The sequence below is a fragment of the Lissotriton helveticus genome, chromosome 1_1 (genome assembly GCF_964261635.1).
Source record: "Lissotriton helveticus chromosome 1_1, aLisHel1.1, whole genome shotgun sequence".
In the NCBI taxonomy this organism is placed as follows: domain Eukaryota; kingdom Metazoa; phylum Chordata; class Amphibia; order Caudata; family Salamandridae; genus Lissotriton; species Lissotriton helveticus.
Window position 1 is genome coordinate 32,822,016 of NC_136057.1, and position 26,427 is coordinate 32,848,442.

The following is a 26,427-nucleotide window of genomic DNA, read 5'->3' on the forward strand; positions in this document are numbered from 1 at the left end:
TATTACTGCTTGAGTGCTGCATAAATACATTACAAACTTACTGCTCCTTTGTTAAACCTGACTGCTCTGTGGAAGTCTGCCATAGGGCGGAGCACAGGTTTATTCAGAGAGTTTTTTGGTTCAATCTAAAAAGGACCGTGATTGTTATTTGAAGTGGGTTCTCATCCCCTTCAATTAATACTCACATTTCTTACTAGAACATATCAAACTGTATGATATTCTATACAATTCAACATAACAAAAAGCATACTATGACTCGATTTTGTAGAGAACCCTGTACTTAGTTTTAATCACTTTTTTCTTACTTTGCTCTGTTGCCCTCTCCACCCCAAGATCTGCTATTTGGAATCTAGTATATAGCTCCCTCAGTACAAAATACATCCCTGATCTCCTCTCTCTCAGAGAGGGTTTTTTAGCCCATATCGTGACTAGGCATCATGATATGAGGAGGTTCCCCAATGATTAAGCATGCCACTGTTGGTGAACGAGGGGAATCACCCTAAGAAAGGTATACTCCCGAGTGGTTGTCCCTTCATCAGTGGGGCTGGTAATGTTTGAAGGCCCAAGGGTTTACATTTGTGTCTCTACCTCAGAGGTTGCCCCAGCTTTCCTGTGCTCTGGCTGGCAGCACGTACTTGCTGCCACTAAGACCGGAGTCTGACTCCTGCAAGGCAGTGTACACACTCCCAGGAGTCAGGAACGAAGTTCTGGTCACACCTCCTCCCTCCCAGTGTGGCTAGTGAAGTGGCATATCAAGGTGGTGAGCTTTAAAGGCTACACCGCCTCTGAAATACACCCAGACTGCCTCCCCACAGAAGGGTCAGCCCTCAGGCCCCAGACTGGAGGTAGTCAGAAGGTGAACACACCCAGGAGACTAGCCACACCTATAGGGTGGACTAACTGATCTGTACAGCTGAGGAAGATTCCTGCCATTTTTAAAAGTGGTAAAAAGAGGGTTCTGGGTAGGGGAGTGACCTTCGCCGACCGGATGTGGTCACTTAACAGGTGGATTAGCCGCTGGGGCTAATAGCCCATTGGCTACTTGCTACCACAAGCCTAACTCCCCTAAATCTAGTATTGAAAGGACATCCCCGACACCAAAACCTCAGTTCTGTACAATCTGCATTAAAGATAAAAAAGAAGGGATCGAGAAGACGACAACAGGAGTTCACACAAAGCAAAAGAGGGAAACGCTACATCTGAGGCAACACTCTTGGAACTGCTCTATCAAGACTCTTCCTAGGCTAAAGGCCAGTTCCCCAAGACTCAGGAACACCTTAAAGAGCCAGATACAACATCAGACCACCCAGGATTAGTGACACTAGTCCCCTGCAAACCGCAGGTAAAACAACGCTCCGGATTTAAAGAATCACTGCCCATCAGGCCCTCCGAGGGATTGACAAAATCCAGATGGTCTAGTGCATTGTGGGAACTGCAGTCTTGCTCTCCACGAAGTTTCAGTCAGCTACCACATTCCCTGGGTCCACCGGATGTCAAATTAATTAACCATCTGCATCACGTACCGCTGCCAACGCTTGTTTGTTGCCAGCCTTGCAACTAACCCCTGCATTAGAAACTGCTCCTAGAAGGGAATCCATCCCACGTGCCTCCGACATCTGTATTTTTTCATCTCTTCCCCCGCAGCACCGTTTCATCGGTAAAAGCAGCTCTCCCGCAGCTCCCGTTCAGCACCAGGGACAGCCAGGACAACTCTGACCCTGGGCTCCATGGGCCAGGCTAACTTGAACTGACTGTTGTGGCTTGGTCTTGAGAGCCGCATCACCTTTACCTTGCAGGGGTTCAATGCGAATCGACCTGCAAGTGACCGATTGTCACTAGTAGTTTTCTCCCATTGAACGCAATGATAACATTTCCTGTATTATTTTGCACCAATTTTATATTGCTTCAAAAATCCATAACTCCGGTCATATGTATCTGAGCAATTACGCTTTACATGTATCTGATCAAATTCACATTGGTGTCTAAATTTAGAAAAAAATCTGCTTATTTTTTATAAATTGGTGTCAGATTTCTCTTGAGCCGTGTCAATTACTTATCGTCCATGTTGGTACTCTGAAATGATGAACACATGTTCCTCTAGTAAAGCCGGACTGCTCTTTGCCACTCTACCAGGACTGAGCTAAGGATTTATTAGTGTGAATTCAAGGACTAGCTCTGGGGTTTGTGATATTATTGCATACTAAAGCCGAACCAGCATCACCACATAATACTCCACCTTCCTACACCACAAAGCCTTAAATACTATAAATTAGAACATTGGAATGCTGGGAGCTCCATTGCAGACAATGGAGTGCTCCCTGCTTCTACGGGCTGGTAAAGGCCCACAGAGCAACATTCTAATGTTCTTGAAAGGCTTCTCGAAGTTCGAGGGGATTTATATCCCCTCGAGCTTCGAGAACCCTTTGTTTAATTTGTTAGAACATTCTGTCTCTAGTAGCAGAAAGTTCTAATAGCCTTATAGCCCTTTGTAGCAGGGCTATACCGGCTAATAAAGTCCCGCTGTTTGGTTAAAGTCCCTTGCCTTCGGCTCGGGCCTTTAACAATTCAGCGGGTCTTTAATAGCCGGTATAGCCCACTAAGGCGGGCTATAAGGCTATATTAGAACATTGGAATGTTGGTAGCTCCATTGAAAACAATGGAGTGCTCTGGGCTTATAATGGGTGGTATAAGCCTGGAGCTCCAACAATCCAATGTTTCTTTGTTCACAGCTCTGGCTCTGAACAAAGGCTTCCAATCCCCTCAGGCTTCCACAAAACTTTGTTTTTTATTGTTAGAACATTCTGCCCTCTAGTGGCAGAATGTTCAAAGAGCCTTATAGCCTTTTGTAGCTGGGCTATACCGGCTATTAAAGTCCCTCTCCCTTATTTAAGGCCCTCGCCTTCAGCTTGGGCCTTTAATGCTGGAGAGGGCCTTTAATAGCCGGTATAGCCCTCTACGGCGGGCTATAAGGCTATAATAATACATTACAACAAGCTGATATAACACAACGTGATATGATGTGACTTCCCATGACATGACAATATGAAACGCGGAAGTTGGGCCTGACGCAGAGTCACAGAAGTGTTTCTTTGCTTCATCTGATTTTCTTTTCCCTCCACACAGGCCTTGTTTGCAGCTAAGAATTACTACATCAACTCCAAGTGGAACAGCAAGAAGACTCTGGCAGCAGTCTTGAAAGCTATCCAGGAGGGCAAGTTCAATAACCCAATGTCTGCTTCCCAGATCACCCCCTCTCTGGAGGGCAGGACATACCTGAATGCCAAAGGACTCAAATGCTCTGCAGATAAAGGTGAGCAGATGCCACACTCCAGACAGGCAGTGTTTTCAACTGGTTGGGTGTGATAAAGGTGCTTTAAGGTCAGGGTTATGTTAAATCCTTCCATGCTCATGACGAGCTCAGCTCATTATGAGGTACGGTGCTCATGACGAGCTGAGCTCGTCATGAGCCGTGGAACGCTCACACGCGGGGATAATTCCCCTGCTGTGCTGAACATTCCACGAAAATGGGTGTGGCTCTGCTGGTCTAACCTGTTTATTTCTGGTAATACCGGGTAGCACCTTAGAGCTGCTGATCCCACGTTCACCATTCTGTCCCCACTTGTGCTCTGAATGTGTCACCTACACTTTGCTGGTCCCACAGGTGCTGTGCTGGTCTGCTCTATTGGTCTGAATTGATTGAAGCTAGCACTGGATTCTAGCCTGGCTGATGATGGCTGATTAGCCAGAAACCGGTTCCAGGATGCTTGTTTCCGGTCCAGGGAAGGCATGGCTTGGCAGTTCGGGCTGCAATGTTCCTATGAGGCACAGGGTCAGACTGATTTGCATAAGGACATGTCTGAACTGGGGTGGCGGAGTGAGCTAAAGAATGATGATGGCTTAATCCCAAATCAGTTGACTAGGGGTGAGTGCTTGCAATGTTCAACACTCCGTCCATCATCCCCTTTGGTTTTGCTCTGCTCTATTGGTCTGACATGTGCTCTGCTTTCTTCACCTGTGCTACGCTGACCTCACATTTACTCTGCTGCCTTCACTTGTGTTGTCCTAGTCACATAGCCTGTCCTAGTCATGAGCACACGAGCACTGTTCCTCATGACGAGCTAAGCTCGTCATGAGCACCGGGGCACTGTGCGTGCCACCCCGCCCCCCTGCGCAGCGGGGAAATTACCCCCGCTGCGAAGGGGTTAAGGTTACTGCAGGCAGACGCTATTTGTGGTAGTGCTGCTTTCCGCTGCCACCATGAATGACTTGTTAGAAGCTCTTTCATTTATAAACTGTTGTCCTGATATGTGGAGTTTGGGTCTCTCTTGTAAAGTGTTCACCTTCTGAAAATGGATGATCTGGCACAACAGGAATTGAACCGATGGCCCAATTTCTGACATGGTTGCCTTCCCTTGCTCTGCTTGACACACCTAAGCTATTCTGTTCGCATCTGATCTTTGTGGTTGCCACCTGTGCTTTTCTGGTCTTGCACATGCTATCCAGTTCCCACTTGACCATCTGAGCTCTGGTGGTCTGACCTGTACTCTGCTGGCATCACAGAGCTCTGATGGCCATACTTGCCCTCCACTGGTCACACCTGTGTTCTTCTGGCCTGGCTTATGCTCTTCTAGTCACACCTGGACACTGCTGATTGCTTATGATGTTTGCAACTTTACTGACTGGGCTCCCTTGTACTCGGCTGTTCTAACCTGAGCACTGATGATGTTATCTATGCTCTGCCGGCCTCACCTGTGCACTGCTGGCCTCACCTGTGCGCTCGTGGTCTGCTGCTGCTGGGCTTCCTGGTATAAAATTTGCTCTGCAGGTCATACCTGTATCATCTATCGATCAAACCTCGGCCTTACAAGTCTCTCTTTTTCTTTGCCAGTCCCACATATGCTCTTCTAAACTCACATGTGCTCTTCTGTCCTCACCTGACCTCTGCAGGTCTCACCTATGCTCTTATACACTCACCTGTGCTCTGCTTGTCTTACTTGTTTATTTCTGGTAATACCAGGTAGCACCTTAAATCTACTGATCCCACCTTCGCCATTCTGTCCCCACGTGTGCTCTGAATGTATCACCTACACTTTACTGGTCCCACAGGTGCTGTGCTGGTCTGCTCTATTGGTCTAAATTGATTGAAGCTAGCACTGGATTCAACCTATCCTGGCTGATGACGGCTGATTAGCCAGAAACCGGTCCCAGGATGCTTGTTTCCGGTCCAGGGAAGACATGGCTTGGCAGTTTGGGCTGCACTGTTCCCATGAGGCACAGGGTCAGACTGATTTGCATATGGACATGTCTGAACTGGGGTGGCGGAGTGAGCTTAAGAATGATGACGGCTTAAACCCAAATCAGTTGACTGGGGGTGAGTGCTTGCAATGTTCAACACTCCGTCCATCATCCCCTTTGGTTTTGCTCTGCTCTATTGCTCGGACATGTGCTCTGCTGGCTTCGCCTGTGCTACGCTGACCTCACATTTACTCTGCTTCCTTCACTTGTGTTGTCCTAGTCACATATGGGATCGCCCCATACTGCTGATCGCACACGGCCCTGCTTCTGTCACTTGTGATTGGTTGGTTTATCTTTGGATCTGCTGGCCCTAACAGGACTTTACTGATATCCACTGTGCAGATGTCCCCTACGATCTGTGTATCTCATCTGTGCTCAGCTGGCTTTGCCTATGCACTGCTGGCCACACTTGTGCTCCGCTGGTCACAGCTCTTCTGTCTACAGATCGCCCCTCAGCCATCCTAGTCTTTCTTGTGCACTGCTGTTCTCATCTATTCTCTGCTGGTCTCTCCTTTGCTCTTCTAGATTCAGCTGTGCTCTGCTGGATGCACCGGTGCTCTGTTGGTCTAACGTGTCTTCTTCTGGTCACATGTTTGCTCGTTCTGCCTCACTGTGGTCCGTGGCTAAAAGTACACATATTATATTAAACAATTAATAAATACATGTATCAACAATATTTATTTTAAAGGAGTAAATAATAACAAACAAATTATTTAAAACATAAATGTATTTATTTTATTTCCTACCCTATAAACACCCCACCAATAAAAAAAGACTTCAACATTTTTGTTTAAATGTATTTCCCTAATTAACATAAATAATAATGAATTAAAAAAATATTATTGATAAAAGAAATCATAAATAATCATTGAGTACACACTCTTTAATACTATAATAGCCACAACACACACCTAAAATTGTTTACACAATTACCATAATTAATCACTAAGTAATTATATTAATTAACTAATTAATAATTCAGCAATAAAAAATAAATTACATCCCACCCTTCCCACCATGTACACCTATAAACACCACAACACACACCTAAAATTAATTACACAATTACCATCGTTAATTACTAATAATTAATTTAAATTAATTAACACCTAATTAATAATTCATCAATAAAAATAAATTACTTCCTATAATTTACACCTATAAACACCATAACACACACCTAAAATAATGACACAATTACCATCATTAATTGCTAATTAGTTAATTCAAATTAATTCACAACTAATTATAAAATATTTAATAATAAATTAATTTACACATTTAACAATAGGACATCTCAATTAAACAAATATTATTAAATAAAAATTATTCAATAAATGTAATATAATTAAATTAATTCCCACCCTATTCCCTTATAAACCCACAACCCGCTACGGAACTAAAAACGCAAATATCAAATAAAAAAAATAATAAAGACTAAAATTAATCAATAAATATTATATAATAAATTACCTCCCACCATTTTCCCCTATAAACCCACAACCTGCTACGGAACTGAAAACGCAAAATTTAAATAAAAATAATAATAGTAACTACTAAAATTTTAACACATATAATAAAAATACAAACAATTCTTATGCAAATAAAATACATCACACACATAGAAAAAATATATACTAAAATACATAGCATTAATAAAAAATTGATATTTTTAACACGATATTAAACACTTTGATATTTTTTAAATCGATATTACTTACCTAAAATCAATATTCTTGACCACGAGATTTTGTCTGTCAATATTCCTGAAGCACATTATTTTTGACACAATATTTTTGCAATTCGATATTTTTTACTCGATATTCTGTCCCTGCACCACTATGACAATCTATGTCACTCCATTCTACGACACTCTACACCACTCCGCTCTACCATACCTACTGCACTCTAGGCTATGACTCTCTACTCCACTCTACTCTACTCTGCTTCACTCTACTCAGCTCCACTCAATGGGCCCGATTCACAGAATGAATTTAAGACTCAATCCTAAACTTACTACTATTTTGGTATTCACAGAATGAACTACTACTTTTGGTATTCACAGAAGTTAGGATTTTGTCTTAAGTTTGTCTTAAGACAGACTTAAGACCGACTTAAGTTAGGATTTTGTCTTAAGTCTGTCTTAAGTCTGTTTTAAGACAAAATCCTAACTTCTGTGAATATCAAAAGTAGTAAATTCATTCTGTGAATGCCAAAAGTAGTAAATGCATTCTGTGAATACCAAAATAGTAATACGTTTAGGATTGAGTCTTAAGTTCATTCTGTGAATCGGGCCCTATGTACATGTATTTATATAGCGCAAATCACCGACACGGTATCTAAGCGCTTGCTTAGGGAACCCGTCCTGGTATTCCCCTGTGAGATATCCCCGGCAGGGTATCCACAAGGTGAAAGCCAGGCATCCCGCCGCGAGGGGCCGTAGTGGAGATTAAGCAAGCTATTGCCCAGAGTCGCAGAGTGTGAACCCGTGAGTCGAGTAGGCACCGGAGCGAGAATTATCAAGTCCGTGGAATTTTTGAGCCCGAGACCCGCCGAGGCGGGGAATTGAACCCTGGTCCAGGACCGATCTCAGCTTCCGGGTCTGCCGCCTCTAACCCCTGAGCCACACTTCTCCTATGACACTCCACTCCATAGAGTTTGATAATGCATTTACCTGGGGAAGTACATAAGATCTGGCAATGGCACTATGCACAGTGGAAGCTGTTGGCCACAGCTGGGCACGGCTCCTAATTTTGTAGGAGGGGAACCCTTAACATCTTCCCTAACGGTCCTTTACTTACTTTAACTTCTCAAGTCATGACCAACACTATTCTTAGGTGACCCCCTAACACCTCTTGGGCCACGTCCGCAAATAAATGGGCATCGCCTAATTCATCACCCATTCTAAAATACTGAATCTGCTGGTCCCGATGTGCACTGATTTTCTTTCCTCTCCATTCCCTTGACAGACAACCTGCCAATCATTCCCACTCCAGCTACTCCACCAGTTCCCATCCCCGGTGACATCACTGTCAACTACAGGGTCATTGATAGCTTGACCCAGGCCTTCGACACTTCCATCAGCGTCACCGTGCCCATGGGGAGCACCCTCCTGGATGTCATGAATCAAGCACAGGAAATTGACCCAGGACATTTCAGGTAAGTGAGGAGGGCTGTTCTTCGCAGAGGGACTTGTGTCATAGATTGTGAAGGAGGCAGTGGTTGAGCAGAGGTTTCCAACACAGTGAAATTTGGATAGAACTGCTCACAGTAAAGGTATTCATACTCGGGGGGTTCTCTCGAGGTGGCAGTGATGGGTGATGTGCTGTAAAGAGGGTTGAACTGCAGAGAGTTGTATGACAGAGACTGTGACGGCTTGGCCACCAGAAAGCTGAAGTGGGCTGCTGTAAAATGGGGGACAGGCCAGCATTACATTTTCCCCGGAAGTTCTTTCAGTGTGTTGGCATGAGCCCTTTGGGTGAAAATTCAACGCTGACAACGCGGGAGCCTGAAACCTTGCCCAGTGGGCCATTATGCATCTGGTGGAGGCAGGGCCTAGCTTTCTTTAATTTGGCACCCCCACCTGTGATATTTTAAAGGAGACCCCACAGTTCCAATTAGTTCCCACTCACATCGACTTTAAAGGTGACTCTTGGTGGGTTGTATGATGTTACAACACGATCAAAATGATCACGGTACATCACGGTACAAGTCGTGGTAACGACTTGTATTGTAAAAGACGCGTTGTAATGGCACCGCGGTGTTTTGACCGTGTTGTGAAGGATGTTTACCCTCTTGGTGCAGTCAGACTGCACACAGGGCAGGTCAGTCGTCCCAATGGCAGCACAGCTCACTTACTCCTGGACTATCTCATATTTCCAGCAGGATCACCAGTTTCTGTGCCAGTCCCTGGTTCGAGGAGTCAGCTCGCTGATTCCTAGAGAGGCCTGTGAACCTCTAGCAATGGCGGATTTGACACAGCGGTTCTGCTGATTTCTGCAAAAGGTTTACTCCACTCACTTGCTGATTTCGGGTTCAGATGTCACTGTTTCTCGGACAGGCTCCCTGAATTCCTCTCACAGAGTGGTTCTTAGCCTTTTGATCTCTGTGGACCCCACTGAATCACTAGTGGAAGCCGGGAACCCCTGCCTAAATCCTTTCTAGGTTGAGAAGCCCCCCAAATATACACAAAACTGCAGAAACAAGTTATTCGCCAAACAAATACAAAAAGTCTTACACATTTTCTTTATTTCACAAACAAAAATGTAACCAATAATTTTAATGGAAGGTTGGAGCTTTTCAGAATTGGGGCTTATTTCTAAAAGACAAAGGTGTATGCTATGCTCCACCATATGGTTTTTAGTTTTTCACTGCATCCTCTCTTTTCATCATCCTTTGCTCCTGCTTGCATAGAAGCCACTGCTATTTGAGGTGCTTGTGCTGCTCCATTGAATCAAGCTCAGGAGACCAACTTTAATTGTAGCCCCTGGTTTCAAGTTAACTTACATTTACAGAGCTTTAGCTTTGTTATGTGTATATACTTTATCAATCCAGGGCCAGCTTTAGCACTGATGGCGCCCGCTGTGCCAATGTTTGTTGACACCCCACAATAACCTTCTTTCCCATGGATTTCATCACTGCCACCCACCAATGGTGTATCTCATCTCTTCACAGTCCCTCTTTCATATTCATTGTATTAGTATATAGGGCTTTTTCTCTCAATACAATGTGTGTGAGCACTTCACATCACACACACACGCGTAATTTACAAAGACAATGACTCGCACAAGTGTATAAATCAGTGTATTGGAAATGACGGCTACAGGATGTGTGAGTGGCATGTCATCCATACTGGAAGACATTGGGGCCCTCATTTATGAAAAGTGACGCATCGCTGCGAGAAAACAGCGATGCGTCACTTTTCACTGCGCCCTCCTTGCGACTCCAATGATGCGTCATATTCACAGTATGACGCATCATGGCGCAAGGAGTTACAGATACGTCAGTATTTCTGATGTATCTGTAGGTGCAAAAATGATGCATTTGCTGGAGTGTGTCACAAAAGTGACGCAACTCCAGCAATGGGTCATTACACATGGGAAAGTCCCATGTGAAATGTGCCTGCGTCAGTCTTACGCCTGAGGCAGGCATATGATATTGACGCATTTGCTTCCTAGAAGTGGCGCATTGACATCTTATAGATTTCACTGAGTCACTTCTATGACCCTTTCTTGCATTGGACCGCCCCCCACTGCATACATTATACCTGGCACAGGTATAATGTGGCGCAGGGGTTTACAAAGTGACGCATCTATCTAGATGCTTCACTTTGTAAACATGGAGCATTTTTTACCCTGTGGTGCATCACAAAAAGTGACACACCGGCGGCGCAAAAGTGACGCAAGTGCTCATAAATATGCCCCCGAATGTTATGATTCCTGTGTCATGCCCGCTCATCTCTTTGCCATGCTGATGATTCCTGTGTCATGCCCGCTCATCTCTCTGTCGTGCTGATGATTCCTGTGTCATGCCCGCTCATCTCTCTGTCGTGCGGATGATTCCTGTGTCATGCCCACTCATCTCTTTGCCATGCTGATGATTCCTGTGTCATGCCCGCTCATCTCTCTGTCGTGCTGATGATTCCTGTGTCATGCCCGCTCATCTCTCTGTCGTGCGGATGATTCCTGTGACATGCCCGCTGATCTCTCTGCCATGCTGATGATTCCTGTGTCATGCCCGCTCATCTCTCTGTCGTGCGGATGATTCCTGTGACATGCCCGCTCATCTCTCTGTCGTGCTGATGATTCCTGTGTCATGCCCGCTCATCTCTCTGTCGTGCTGATGATTCCTGTGTCATGCCCGCTCATCTCTCTGTCGTGCGGATGATTCCTGTGACATGCCCGCTGATCTCTCTGCCATGCTGATGATTCCTGTGTCATGCCCGCTCATCTCTCTGTCGTGCGGATGATTCCTGTGACATGCCCGCTCATCTCTCTGTCGTGCTGATGATTCCTGTGTCATGCCCGCTCATCTCTCTGTCGTGCGGATGATTCCTGTGTCATGCCCGCTCATCTCTCTGTCGTGCTGATGATTCCTGTGTCATGCCCGCTCATCTCTCTGTCGTGCTGATGATTCCTGTGACATGCCCGCTGATCTCTCTGCCATGCTGATGATTCCTGTGTCATGCCCGCTCATCTCTCTGTCGTGCGGATGATTCCTGTGTCATGCCCGCTCATCTCTCTGTCGTGCGGATGATTCCTGTGTCATGCCCGCTCATCTCTCTGTCATGCTGATGATTCCTGTGTCATGCCCGCTCATCTCTCTGTCGTGCTGATGATTCCTGTGTCATGCCCGCTCATCTCTCTGTCGTGCTGATGATTCCTGTGTCATGCCCGCTCATCTCTCTGTCGTGCGGATGATTCCTGTGACATGCCCACTGATCACTCTGCCATGCTGATAATTCCTGTGACAAGCACGCTGATCTCTCTGCCATGCTGATGATTCCTGTGACAAGCACGCTGATCTCTCTGCCATGCTGATGATTCCTGTGTCATGCTCGCTGATCTCTCAGCCGTGCTGATGATTCCTGTGACAAGCCCGCTGATCTCTCTGCCGTGCTGATGATTCCTGTGTCATGCAGGCTGCCTCACTCAGCAATCTGTACTCATTTCTGTAACACAGAGTTTCATGTCATGCCTCCATCTATGTATTTAGTAACTTTTGACACACTGATTCCTGGGGTAGTTAGTGAAACCAATGACATTACTTGCTAATTCTAGGTCCATGCTCACTGATTCCTGTGACACATTTCCTGGCTTTTATGTCATACTTTATGACTTAGGTGACACACTTTCTAAGCCGTATCATATCATTAAAGATTCCCATTCGTTGCATGATTTCTATTTTCTTGCTGCATGCCATCTGATTCCTATCACATTCCTACTCACTCCAGAGGCACCCTTGCTGGTTCTATTGCTAACTGATTTAATTGACACACTTACTAATTCCTGTAACATGTTCTCAGATTTCTTTGGTATGTTGATTGACTCTCTGACATGTCTACCAGCTACTGACTTCTGTGAGACGTATACGCATTCCTCTGTTATCATTTGACTGCTGTCTGATTTCCATAACATGCTTTCTGATATTTCTAGCATGTCTAAAGGGTTAAAGTATCATGCATATTAATTGTGGTAGCAATCAAAGTGTCTCATGTGATATAGTTATGGATTGCATTGTCTTAGAGAAGCTTGCATATATGAATTGCATTGTCATGCTTCATGGTTCATGTGACATGCACACAGTCCCATGCAACATGGCTACAGATTCCTGTGATACAAGTAGCGATTGCCATATCATGCTTACTGAGTCCCGTAACTATGTCACCAGTTCCTGCGATACAAGTAGCAATCTCCATGGCTTGCTTGCTGAGTCCAGGAACAATGTCACTGATTCCTGTGATACAAGTAGCAATCTCCATGGCTTGCTTGCTGAGTCCAGGAACAATGTCACTGATTCCTGTGATACAAGTAGCAATCTCCATGGCTTGCTTGCTGAGCCCAGGAACAATGTCACTGATTCCTGTGATACAAGTAGCAATCTCCATGGCTTGCTTGCTGAGCCCAGGAACAATGTCACTGATTCCTGTGATACAAGTAGCAATCTCCATGGCTTGCTTGCTGAGTCCAGGAACAATGTCACTGATTCCTGTGATACAAGTAGCAATCTCCATGGCTTGCTTGCTGAGTCCAGGAACAATGTCACTGATTCCTGTGATACAAGTAGCAATCTCCATGGCTTGCTTGCTTAGTCCAGAAAAAATGTCACTGATTCCTGTTATACAAGTAGCAATCTCCATGGCTTGCTTGCTGAGTCCAGGAACAATACTACTGATTCCTTATCCCAGAGACACCGCTGGTAGCCCTGCTGGAATATGACAAAGACATACCCAAGGCGGGACGTAGGATGGCAACTATCTGCCTACACTTGGCAAAACGTAGAATGGTTGCGAGGCCCGCTCCCGAAGGTCACTGATTGGCTCTCTGACTTAGCGCACTGCTCCAAACACACAGATAATTAATAATGTCCTCATCCCAGAAAGAAGTAGGCTAAAGGACATATGGGTCCCTAACAGGGAATATATGATGAAGAAGGCTGCAGAAGAAGAGGATGCAGTAGACCCGGGGACAGTAAGATTAAACGATGCAGAAGAGACGATGGGTAATGTACTTGTGAGTGGCAAAATAATTTAAATGTGCTGTTATATTGTGGGGAAAGAGAAAGAAAAAAGAAAAAAGAAACTGTATAAAGGTTTAAAATTAGGATACTGAAGACAGCGTGGTGGGTGGTAATTGAGAACAGATTGTATAACTCCGTCCAAAGTGTATGAACTATTACATGTGTGTTTCTGGACTGTACTAGCACGCTGAACGAATATTGTACTACTTTTTTGACTGTTAAATAGAAAAGCATTAAATAAAGGTTTTAAAAAAAAAAACAATATCACTGATTCCTGTGAGACAAGCAGCGATCTCAATGGCAAGCTTACTGAGTCCAGTAACAATGTCACTGATTTCTGTAATACAAGTAGCGATCTCCATGGCATACTTGCTGAGTCCAGTAACAATGTCACTGATTCCGGTGAAACAAGTAGCGATCTCCATGGCATACTTGCTGAGTCCAGTAACAATGTCACTGATTCCGGTGATACAAGTAGCGATTTCCATGACATGCTTGCTGAGTCCAGTAACAATGTCACTGATTCCCGTGACACAAGTAGTAAGCTCCATAGCATGCTAACTGAGTCCAGTAACAATGTCACTGATTCCGGTGAAACAAGTAGCGATCTCAATGGCATGCTTATCGAGACCAGTAACAATGCCACTGGTTCCTGTGATACAAGTAGCGATTTCCATGATATGCTAACTGAATCCAGTAACAATGTTACGGGTTCCCATGACACAAGTACCGATCTCCATGGCATACTGCTGAGTCCAGTAACAATGTCACGGATTCCTGTGATAAACGTATCGTTCTCTAATGCATGCTAACTGAGTCCAGGAACAATGCTACTGATTCCTCTTACGGGCCAATTTTAGATGACACGCAGGCCTTGAGACAGATTTATAATTTGCTGTCAAACGCTCTGTAGTGTAGTTCCTATTTCCCTAATAGGCTCTGCACATTAGAATACTATACCCTCTAGGGTTGGCTTAGGGATAATATTAATAATAACCTTGAATTTGTAAAGCGCACAGCTACCTCCGAAGTGGTTTCCCGGCGCTGGGGGCCCTTGGGAAGATTAAGCGAGCTATTGCCCAGAGTCACATGGTGCTGGGCTGACCTGCCGCCAGCACCGGGGATCGAACCATAGACCACGTGGTCCAGAGTCAGGCCCGCTGCGCCACACCTTTTCCACAATGAGGTCAGTATGCCCCTATCGAGTATATTAAACTTAATTACTTTGTGCCAGCTAACTCAGAGGCCACTAGAAACTCCTTGTAAACAAGAAGGGAGTAGATTCTGGCAATCGCATAAACATGACAACTTTGTTTCCCTTTAGAATTGGAATGCTCTCAGAATCGTGGAAACAACAGATAACAGTTTCACTCAGCTAATCGTGCATGGTTAGTTTCTTCAGAGTTACACAGAAGGAATAGACAGGCGTTTCAATAAAAGAATTTATTGAAAAGTCTTGTTTCTCGTGTAAGAGATATGATCTGTTACAATCATAAGACAGTATGCGAGATGTTTTATGTACAGCGTAAGCAGTAGAAAGAAATAATACTGCGCTGGCATCATCTTCTAGCTATGACACATATTCATATACATAAATGACACAAGCTAAAAATGTGAGTACTCATAAGATGCTTCTCAAACTAGTTCTACCCCAGTGTACCAAACCTAAGTGTAGCACAAGGTAAGAAGTAGGTGCTGTATTCTATAGTATGATCTAGTAAGATATGCTAAGTCTAGTAGGCCAAGTCTGGTATGCCAAGAGTTCCTCTAGGTTCTAGTCAACTCCATACCTTTAGAATGAGAGAGGTGGGAAACTCTCTCCGGATCTCGAACTCTAACACCCCGCAAAGGGAGTCAGAACACTGGAAGCTGGATTCTCTGCGAGCAGGGATGACAGCATCTTGTCAGTGCGCCAGGACACAAGCTCCTCTAAAGTCAAGATCTCCTCCTACTTGCTTGGGCACGGGAAGGTATATTTATACCTGGTAGGTGCTTGGAATGTTGGCATTGATGTAAAGTCGGGCAGAGGAAGACGTCAGGAATGAAAGCTTAAGGAATAGCAGTTCATGCACAGTAAATAAGTTCTCGGAGAAATCACTAATCCTGTGCTAGGGGAATTCCCAAGAGCTTAAGGGTCTAGTTTCTAAGAACTCGTTGTGACGTTGGGGTGGACGGATGTAGGTGACCACGCCTGTATTTGGATAGCAAGGCTAATGCCTTAATATGGACTGGGATCTTGTGCCTATATAAGGGCAATGCGAATTGTGCCTATATAAGGACATGTTTCAGGAAACCCTATATACGGACACCTAAAGCGGAATACAACACCCACTCCACTTTTGAATGAATGTTAATACTAAATGCTAAACATTTAAACACTGAGTACCACATGTTGTTAAAAACTTTGTTAAAAGCATCCTAAAAGAAGTTTATTTAAAATCTTTTTGCTAAACATATAATGCAAAGTTACTGTACTTTTTTAAGCAGATTTTCATTCTAAGCATGTATCGGAAATAAACTCAATATAAATTAATAGAAATATGTGCTTATGACAAAATGGTTGACAAGTGTTCAAAAACCAAAGCCATTTCATAACTTGGTAGTAAATGAAAATGTTGTACATAAGGAGACAATGTATCCCTAGAAGTATTCAAAGAAGTCCGTTCTATATGAATAGTTCTACAGTAAGCAGATTGAAGTGCCATCTATTTCCAAAATTTAGAAAAAAAGTACATTTTTAGGAAGAGTTCCAAGTTTTGTTCTGTTTTGAAAATATAGAGCCCAAATTCATAGCTATTCGGTACACTGTGAGATGAATCAAAGTTAGTGTATGGGTCTGGCGTAAACATGAAACCATCTACTCCAGTAGACAAAAGATCGTCTACCGATGTCGGTGACAGTTGGAACACCTCGTTTAGAAGGTTAACTGCACAGAGATGTGAAGCATCGCCCTCCGCAATGTTGTTACCTGTGTGCCTGTTGATCCATCTCTTACCTCAGGAGCAGCAGGAAGCATCTGCAAGATCTCGATGAATGCAGTCATCAAGGTTGGTAGCCTCTGGGGACAACACAGAGCATGGGCCGTTATCAGGTCCTGCAGAGTATCGATATCCATTGACATGACTGATTGGAGAGTTAGACGGATGTCTAGCATGCATTCTTCACCGGAGAGCAGACAGCGTAGAACAGGTAAGATGCAATCTTGCCAGATTGGTCTAAATGACAGAAACCATGTTGTATTAAGTTCCCGTAGATGAGGTATGCCCAAAAGTTGCACTATATGCTCCCGGCACTTCTGTTCTAGGAGAGCTATCTCCAAGTTGCTGTGAGTGGCGCTGGTGGATAGGCTTGCCATAGCGTAGTAGTAGGAATAGAATCAGGATTCCTGCAACGAGTGCTAAAATCAATGGTAGACCACCAAACACCGAATGCATGAAGTTAGGAATGATCCCGAGGACTGCCTGAAAAGGTGTTAACAGTCCTGAAAACATGATCTTAAATACAGGTACAACCCCGCTCGTATCAGACATGTTTAAGATACGTCCCATCATTTCTATGAAACGTATAGGGCAGTTTGTACGTATGAGAGCCTGTATCTCAGCCAAAGTCCTTGCAATTTGTAGATCATAGGTTTCTTTGGCCGCGGACAAAAGGCACGGTTTGTTGCAAAACCATGGCTTTCATTCTGCTTAAAGTATCAAAATGTATAAAAGAAACATTCAATGAAGGCCATAGAATCGACTCCCTGACTGTGTCTATTTGGGGGAAGAATACTTGCATACAACAAGTAACCCTGGAGCTAACCGTTACCAGATATGGGATTCCTGGCAACATGCTACAAAAACTCAGATAATTTAACATGAGGTAACTCCCGTTAGAAAGTTGGCCAAAAGCTGAATTAATCACAGCAGCTGGTGTACCCTGAAAAATATGGAAACTTATTAGCAAATGTTTTTGAACTACCCTTTGGTGGTATAGGACAATGTTCCCATTGGTTAAACATAAATACATTTCTAGGTTTTGCAGATTTATTCCAGAAATTATGATCATAGTGGTTGTAACAATAAAGCTCTTCGTAGTCTGATGAACCCTCTAAGTATTCGTTGTTAGAGAATGCAGCAGACCATTCTAGATCAGACATCGTGTTATTAACAGTCTCAAATTCCCAATCATCAGAATAGGTACTAGAGACAATAAAGTCACTTAATGAAATTTTAAATAAATGTGGAATCTTCAAAAGTTCAGTTGGGCCGAATATGTCGAAATAGATTTTGTCCTAAACTATACCATCCTGTCTAGGAATGGCTGTGATGTTCCCTGCTGACAAATCTCTTGCTTCACGATGGGATGATTTGTGTGGTTTTAAAAGTAAGTTCACATTTTTACTTTCAGTGTCCATACGAATGTATCTGCCATTTATAAGCATGCTAAGAGTCATTACTAAAGCTAGCCAAAGCAGAAAAAAAACGTTCCAGAAATTATCCATAGTTCAATCCATGGTGATTGGTGAAACCAGATAAGTCTTTTTAAAAAACTAAAAAATTCTTGTACTTGTTGCTTGAAAGTTTGTAAGGCTGGCGTCCTTTCAGGCTCACTTGGATTCTCAGAAAACGTATCAAAGTTAATGAAATAGTCAGAAGCAGTTCAGTCAATTGTTGGAATTACATCAGGATTTGATTAAATTGCTGGAACCAGTTGATCACATGTTACATTGTTGTAGATAGATGTATCTGGACAAACTGTTACTTGAGTTTCAAGAGGGATGAGTTCCATAGCATTGTTGCTTAGTCCTTCATTTCTTACTGCTGAAGTCTTGATGGTGATGAGTCTTTCAGTCTGAACCTGTGGATAGTAGCGAGAGGAGGGCGTCTGCTACTAGGTCGGAGTCCACAAGGCCTACTATTTAGTATCGGACACATAGTGTAGTTTGATGAGGTCAATTGACACAAATCTTTTCTCCTTTTTTTCAGCAAGTGGCGGCAGAAGTACTGTTCTTGTTCCGTGGACAGCTAGGACATGTACTGGTTTTCTGTAAGAAGGTCGAAATTCCTTCTTGTCTGCAATCTTCTCTCTGACTAGATCCCCAACTTTTGGGACCCAGACAGGCCTTGCTGGGACTGCCGTTTTTTTGCCAGTGGTGGTTGGCTTTAGGAACACGTCGCTGTGTTTCGATCTTAGTTCATTTAGATCCTGTAAAACAGCAAAAGATCTTTGATATCAAAGAGTTTATTTTCCACCACTGTACCTTTACATTTGAGATCAGGAACCCACATTCTTGTCCCAAATAGGACCTCATATGGAGTGACCCCCCTCAGAGAACTTCTTGGCAAATTATTTAATGAGCGTTGGACCCCATAAAGATGTTCGACCCACCCATCACTCAAACCTAATACTGTAGCTGTTATAGACTGCTTTGTGTCCCTGTTTTTCCTTTCCTCAACAGAATTTCCCTCAGGATGAAACGGAGAGGAGTAAAGCAATGTTATGCCCAGACTGGCCATGGCTTCTTTGTAAGCCCGAGAGCTAAACGCAGGGCCCTGGTCAGAATGTAGTGTGCCAATTGCGTATCAAAGCTGCTCTACGTTCCATGTTTGGAATCACCCTATCCCCCACTCCAGGGATTCGAGCAAAAGGAACGTTGTTCGCATCAATTACATAAGAGTAATTGAGTGGAAATTTCTTTGGTAACGCTGCACCACTGCCTTTGCTCGAAGCATTGATACCCAACAATATCTCACTGTCTATTCTCTTTTTTGTACGAGTGATCGCAGCTACGGAAGCCATATGTACAGCCAACTTTGCAGCTTCATCAGCCAATGAATTCCCTGCATCGTGAACGCCATCATGTTGATGACTCAGCATGTGTATTACGTGAGTGTTTGGTAGTTCGTTTCTCAACTGAACTACTTGTTCCCAAAGCATTTTATGCTTTATGGTGCCACCCTTTGCATCTTTGAATCCGTTTTGAAGCCAATTTTGTATAATATATTCATTATATGACTGAACACAGTAAAAATAATCTCACACTATAAGTGTGGGGAATTCGCGATCTGTACTTTCAAGTGCCAGTTTGAATGCTTGTAGTTCAGCACACTGAGCTGTACAATCTCCTTTAACGATTCGCGCACGCTGCACTGTAAGCTTGTTTACTCTCTGTAGCGGGTTGTGCTGAGCCGTCAGTATAAATTATGAATTCATACTGATCGAGAGGCAGAATTTCAGTGGGCAGAGGACATTCATGTTCATATTGCAGGAACGCTTGTGTTTTTAAACCAGGATCAAAAACATATTCAACATCTGTTGCAGCAAGAGAATTAACAAATTGTATCCATCTAGGATGTAAAGCTTTTGCATTTGGAATGCTCGCATTCGTTAATACCTCTAAGGCTGGTACTGGAGTCACGACAATATTTAGTTTCCCCAAAGCTAGAGCTCTTTCTTTTGCTACAGCAGTTTGAACGGCTGTCAGTATCTTTTCTGTTGAAGTGAAGCGCATTTCTGCTTGTGTATACAAATGTGATTTGTATGCTATTGGTACTTTTTCACCCTCATTAAATGTCAAATAGGTGAATCCGCATTGACCCGAAATTATTCGGATCACTAAATTACGTTTGTTTACTCGTGTTTTGCTAACATGTCAGCTTGGAGTGAACGCAGGATGTCTGTGTGTTCCTGTGTCCAATGTTTTATTGAAAAATCAGGTTTGATTAATTCATAGAGAGGTTTAACCCTATCTGCGTAATTTAGAATGTATGTTCTTCCAAAATTTAGAAAACCCAAAATGGATTGTACCTTTTCCAGCGTTTTTGGAGGTTGGAGCAGTGCACACTTTTCTAAAAAGTTAGCTGCCAGGCTCTTGCCTTCACTTGAAAGCTCATATCCTCGGAAAAGGACATTGAGATGTGCAATTCTGGATTTTTTAAAGTTGAATTTATAGCCTTCAGAGGCGGAGCCCAGTATAATGGTATTCACCCTGTTCAAGTGCCTATCTAGGTCATCGTCTGTTAGATAGATGTCACCAACATATGAAAATGCCTCCTCATCATAAATTTGTAGTAACTCTGTTACCCTTGCTGAGAATAACCCCGGGCTGTTTTTAAACCCTTGTGGGAGTCTACAAAATTGACCCTGGGTCTCCAATAGTGAGAAAACTGTTAAGTACCTGATTTCAGGGGTTATGTTTTGACAAAAGAAACCATTTGAAATGTCTAATGTGGTTTTATATTGTTTACGCGCAATGATATTCATTAATGCTGTACTATGTGCATTTTGCACTGCAAATGTTTCAGAACAATTGTTCATGTGTCTGTAATCCAAAACTAGACGATATGTATTGTCTGATTTGGATACAGGAAACAAAGGATTGTTCATTGAGGAGGTGCATGTTTCAATCACCCCTTGGTATTCACATTGATCTAAGATCTCCCTGACCTGTTTTTTAGCTTCTTGCTTTATTGGGTACTGCCTTTGTGCAGTAGGTTGATTTTTTAATTGTATTTTGTGGTGAGGTGAGTCCTCATCCCATCCTACATGATTTTTGTATAATGCTGGTGCCTGGGCATAAGTTTATTTTTGGTGAATTGGAATATGGTTGGAGAAGGCTGGCATAATGATGTCCTCGCCATGTGGGCACTCCCTGACACATTTTGGTGGCCAGTCCTGTTCTGCTAGAAGTATATCATAACACCTTGAAAGTTTCTCCCAAAAGAGTACTTTAACTTTTTTTGGTATGTCTCCCTCCATGCGGAGTGTTATTTCATATAACTTTTGTGGAGTACTAACCCTGGTGTCTACAGTCTCTACTGTGATGCACTCATTCTACTGGAAGCTCCACCTCCATGCCTCAAGCTCCGCCTCTGGGCCGCAAGCTCCTCCCCCAAGCCGGATGCTCCACCTCCGGGCCGGAATTTCCGGCCCGAGTGCGGACGTAGAGTTAGTAGTCTTAAATCTATTTTGTGAATACCGAAAGTAGTAAGTTTATTCTGTGAATACCAAATAGTAGTAAGTTTAGGATTTAGTCTTAAATTCATTCTGTGAATCGGCCCCCTTGTGTCTAAACACTGCAGGAATGTATGCAATGGAGCACACAAGCACGCTAAAAATGGTAACACAGAAGTCAAAATATTTACAAGGTTCACCAAAAATCTCCTCTTCAGTCCTTCTGACTCGGGGAAGGCATACAAGTACCATAATGCATTAGGAGATGGTAAGTAACCCTGTAATGGAAGCGCAGAGTGAATCAGATTTTGAAAAATGATTTGGATAATCTTTGAATGACCTGTGAAGTGCAGCTTAGGTTCTAAACTAATGTTCCAGATATAAGCAGGATCACAGAAGGTCTTCACGTAGGGCCACCTAATGTCAGGGTCGAAGGATACCAACAGTCTATGGGCCTCATTTATGAGGCTATGCGTCACTTTTATGCTGCTGGTGCGTCACTTTTTGTGACGCACCAGTGGCGTAAAAAATGCACCTTGTTGCGCCATATTTACAAAGTGATGCATCTAGGTAGATGCGTCACTTTGTAAACCCCTGTGCCACATTATACCTGCGCCAGGTATAATGTATGCAAGGGGGGCGTATTGACGCAAGAAAGGGTTGTAGAAGTGACGCAGTGAAATCTATGTGATTTCACTGCGCCACTTCTAGGACACAAATGCGTCAATTTCTTACGCCTGCATCACAGAAGGCGTAAGACTGACGCAGGCCCTTTCACATGGGGCTTGCCCCATGTGAAAGGATACATTGCTGGAGTTGCGTCACCTTTGTGACCCACTCCAGCAATGCGTCACTTTTGCGCCATACAGATACATCAGAAATACTGACGTATCTGTAACTCCTTGCGCCATGATGCGTCATACTGTAAATATGACGCATCATTGGTGTCGCAAGGAGGGCGCAGTGAAAAGTGACGCATCGCTGTTTTCACGCAGCGATGCGTCACTTTTCATAAATGAGGCCCTATATCTTTTCCTGCCTTGTTAGATGCTGGTGCGTCTGGCATGTATATGGAATTCTGATCAGCAAGAACTCAGATCCAGATCACGAACAAATAATCAATGGCTTTCCTTTGACTTTGGGCCTTGTGCCCTCCATCATGGTTCCACTTCTAGTATAATTGGAAAATCACGAGGAGATGGTTACTTTAGACCTAATCGCATCGCTCACTATGTCATAGTATTTGGGATATCCTGGCTGGAACAACACAATCCCTATGTAAATTGGGAGACCAGAGTCATATCTCAATCATCACAGTTCTACAAATATAAATGTTACTTGGATTGGATTTATTGGGCTCTTGCGGAACAAGAACTTTCTTTGGCTACATTTGGTATTGATTTTTCTTTACCTTTGGTTGATGGTGGATGGCCATCACCTTATCCTTAGAGCTGCTTATACTGTAATCCCGGATTTTGTCACGACTCTGCGCAATTTTCACTCAGCCATCCTGCCTATATTGTACCAAGAACTTTCTTGTTTCTTCGTTCCCTCCATTTGCTGATCCGGATTTTTCACTCCTGGAGAGTTCCTCTCTTGGACCCCGGATTCCAGTTTTACTTCGATCCTCTGAAGACTTCATCCAGCAAGGAGGTTTTTTATGCTTTTGGATTTTTCCTGCTGAAAAACTGGCAGTCTCTTAAGGGCACTTAGCTAGCGCAGATTCCTGTGTTTGGGACATTCAGGATTCCAGAAACAGTCACCCATACCTCAGACAGCAGAAGACCCAGCCTTGGATTCAAGTATGCACCCAGACCTGAAAAGTGACAAGTGCTTGCTTTGTGATATGCTTACTGATTCTAATATAACGTGGTCACTGATTCCTGTGTCTGACATGCTTACTGATTGCTGAGTGATGAGTTCTTGACTCTGGGGCATGCTTACAGAGTCATATTGCATTGTCACATTTACTGTGGCATGCTTTTTGAGTTCTGTGATACAAGCAGTGATCTATATAGCAAGCTTACTGGTTCTTGTGATGAGGTCACTGATTCATGTGCCTAGCATGCTTACTGATTCCTGTGATGAGGCCACTGATTCATGTGCCTAGCATGCTTACAGATTCCTGTGATGAGGCCACTGATTCATGTGCCTAGCATGCTTACAGATTCCTGTGATGAGGCCACTGATTCATGTGCCTAGCATGCTTACTGATTCCTGTGATGAGGCCACTGATTCATGTGCCTAGCATGCTTACTGATTCCTGTGATGAGGCCACTGATTCCTGTGCCTAGCATGCTTACTGATTCCTGTGATGAGGCCACTGATTCCTGTGCCTAGCATGCTTATTGATTCCTGTGATGAGGTCACTGATTCATGTGCCTAGCATGCTTATTGATTCCTGTGATGAGGCCACTGATTCATGTGCCTAGCATGCTTACTGATTCCTGTGATGAGGTCAATGATTCATGTGGGTAGCAAGCTTACTGATTCCTGTGATGAGGTCACTGATTCATGTGCCTAGAAAGCTTACTGATTCCTGTGATGAGGCCACTGATGCTTGTGCCTAGCATGCTTACTGATTCCTGTGATGAGGCCACTGATGCTTGTGCCTAGCAAGCTTACTGATTCCTGTGATGAGGCCACTGATGCTTGTGCCTAGCAAGCTTACTGATTCTTTTTTTTTTATGTTTGAAAGCTTTATTGAAAAAAGAATGAGCAATACAATAAGGTGACAACAGCAGAATAAAATGAGAAAGGGCAATCATAGGGGAATAAAATTAAGTCAGCTGATGGCACAGTGAAGAAACAAAGCATTTTACAAATTTTAAGGGAGGGGAAGGAAGGGAGGGGAGGGGCAGGGAAAAATTAGAACCATGTAAACTACAAGTAAGACTACAATATAAAATCAGCAAATTAAGTGATGGCAAATAGAACAGTAAATGCACAAGTAACTAATAAATGCACGAATTAAAAACATTATTAAAATATGAGTAAACAAAAGAAAAAAGAAAAACTTTCAATAGTGAAATCTGAAACATGAACTTACAAGCAGAAGTACAAACGCTCAAGGGGGTTTAAAATTGTCAGAGGTCAGTGAAGTGTAGTTCTTTTTAGTGGTTTGATCTAAGTAAAGGTGAGAGGTAACCAGAAAAGTTCAACATTTCGAGGGGGTTTGCAGGAGGATGCAAAAGCAACATCCAATCTATGAGAATGACATAGTAAATTCCACCAGGAAGTTATGGAGAGTTTGTTCAAAGATTTCCAGTTGGAGGCGATATGCTGGAGTGCAAGGGCTAAAAAAAGGTCAAAAAGACCACATGAATGTGGGGAGAGGTCCAAAGACTCCGAAAGGCTACCCCAAAAAACCAAAGAGGTAGAAAAAGAGATAGAGAAATTAAAAATATTGGAGATGCGGGACCACACTTGTACCCAAAAACGACGGACAGAAGGACAGAGAAAGAAAAGATGATAAAGGTCAGCATTGGGAGCATCACAGGTCCAGCAGGTGGCTGTAGAAGAAGAGAGAAAACGAGAGAGAGAGAGAGGAGAGAGATAGAGTCTGTGATAGAAGAAGAATAGGGATTGAGTGAGAGATGCAGTGCGAGAAGTCTTCAAGGATTTAGCCCAAAGTTTGTCCGAAAGAGAGGTCGGCCACGAGCAATTTAAGTCCTTTTCCCAAGAAAGTTCCAGTTTTGATTTGGGACGATCAGGGTCAGGAGCTGAAAAGTATCGATAGATAAGAGAAGCCTTAGGAATAGTAGAGAGAATGGTGAGTAAAGAGGGAAGTGAGGTAGATAGTTCATCCGAGGGTAAAGAGTAGTATCGATCAAGAACGATGTCCATGAGAATGTAGTATTTCTTTGCAAACGACAGAGGACAATAAAACTGGGCCTGAAATTGGGGGAAGGATCGAGGAGATGAACCGTCAAAAAGATGATGAACCCATATAATACCTTTTGCTCTCCATGAAGCCCAGGCAATAGGTCTATTCCGTACTAGAATAGATGAATTATACCAAATGGGTGTCAATAAAAAGGATTCACGAGAGGCAGATGTGTTGGAAACCAAGGGTCGCAAAAGAGAGGAGGTATGTTTGAATAATGGAGGGTTAAGACAAGGAGCCTTGGCAGTAAAGCAAATCACGTCTTGAAAGGAATAGGGAAGCAATAACTCCCGTTCAACCGATAACCATAGAGGGGCAAAAGGGGCCACATCTTGCGATAACCAACGGGAGGCCTGGCGAAGAGAGAAGGACTTGTGATAAAGACGGAAGTTTGGGAAGTTAACCCCACCATTAGACTTAGATTTACGAAGGGCTGAAAGTGATATATGAGCTTTCTTCTGCCTCCAAAGGAATTTGGACAAAATAGAGTCAATGCGACGGAAGTAGAGAGCTGGAATATGTACAGGGAGCATGGAGAGTAAGTAGATCAAAATTGGAGCAATCATCGTTTTAATCGAATCAAGACGACCCCACCAGGAAAGGTATAGGGGATTCCATGAAGAGAGGAGAGAGTCAATTCTAGAAATGACTGCATTCATGTTAAATCGGATAGAAGAGGAGATAGAATTGGAGAAGAGGACGCCAAGATATTTTATTTTCGTACTGTTCCAAGCAAAGCCGGTGGAAGCAAAGAAATGTGGGAGGCAGAGTTTAGTTACAGGAAGGATCTCCGTCTTATCTGAGTTTATTTTATACCCTGATGCTTGGGAAAACTTCTCAAATTCATTCAATAAAGCAGGGATAGAGGTATTTGGATCTGAAATGAATAAAAGTATATCATCCGCATAAGCCGATAATTTAAGTTGATGCTCACCGTATGGGAAACCAAAAATGGATGAGTTGTTACGAATAGAAGAGAGGAAGGGTTCAAGTGCTAAAATGAAAAGAAGAGGGGAAAGAGGACAGCCCTGACGTACACCCCGTTTAAGGGTAAAGGGGGAGGTAAGTTG

At 43.4% G+C, this 26,427-nt stretch overlaps 1 protein-coding gene across 1 annotated transcript in view; it reads left to right on the forward strand.

Moving 5' to 3' along the window:
• Nucleotides 1-26,427, forward strand: part of LOC144767052 (cobalamin binding intrinsic factor-like) — a 119,718-nt gene that overhangs the window by 71,553 nt on the left and 21,738 nt on the right. The window contains exons 6-7 of the mRNA XM_078650688.1: nucleotides 3,124-3,310; nucleotides 8,265-8,454. Coding sequence (XP_078506814.1) covers nucleotides 3,124-3,310; nucleotides 8,265-8,454 — 377 coding nt within the window. The remainder of the gene's footprint in view (nucleotides 1-3,123; nucleotides 3,311-8,264; nucleotides 8,455-26,427) is intronic.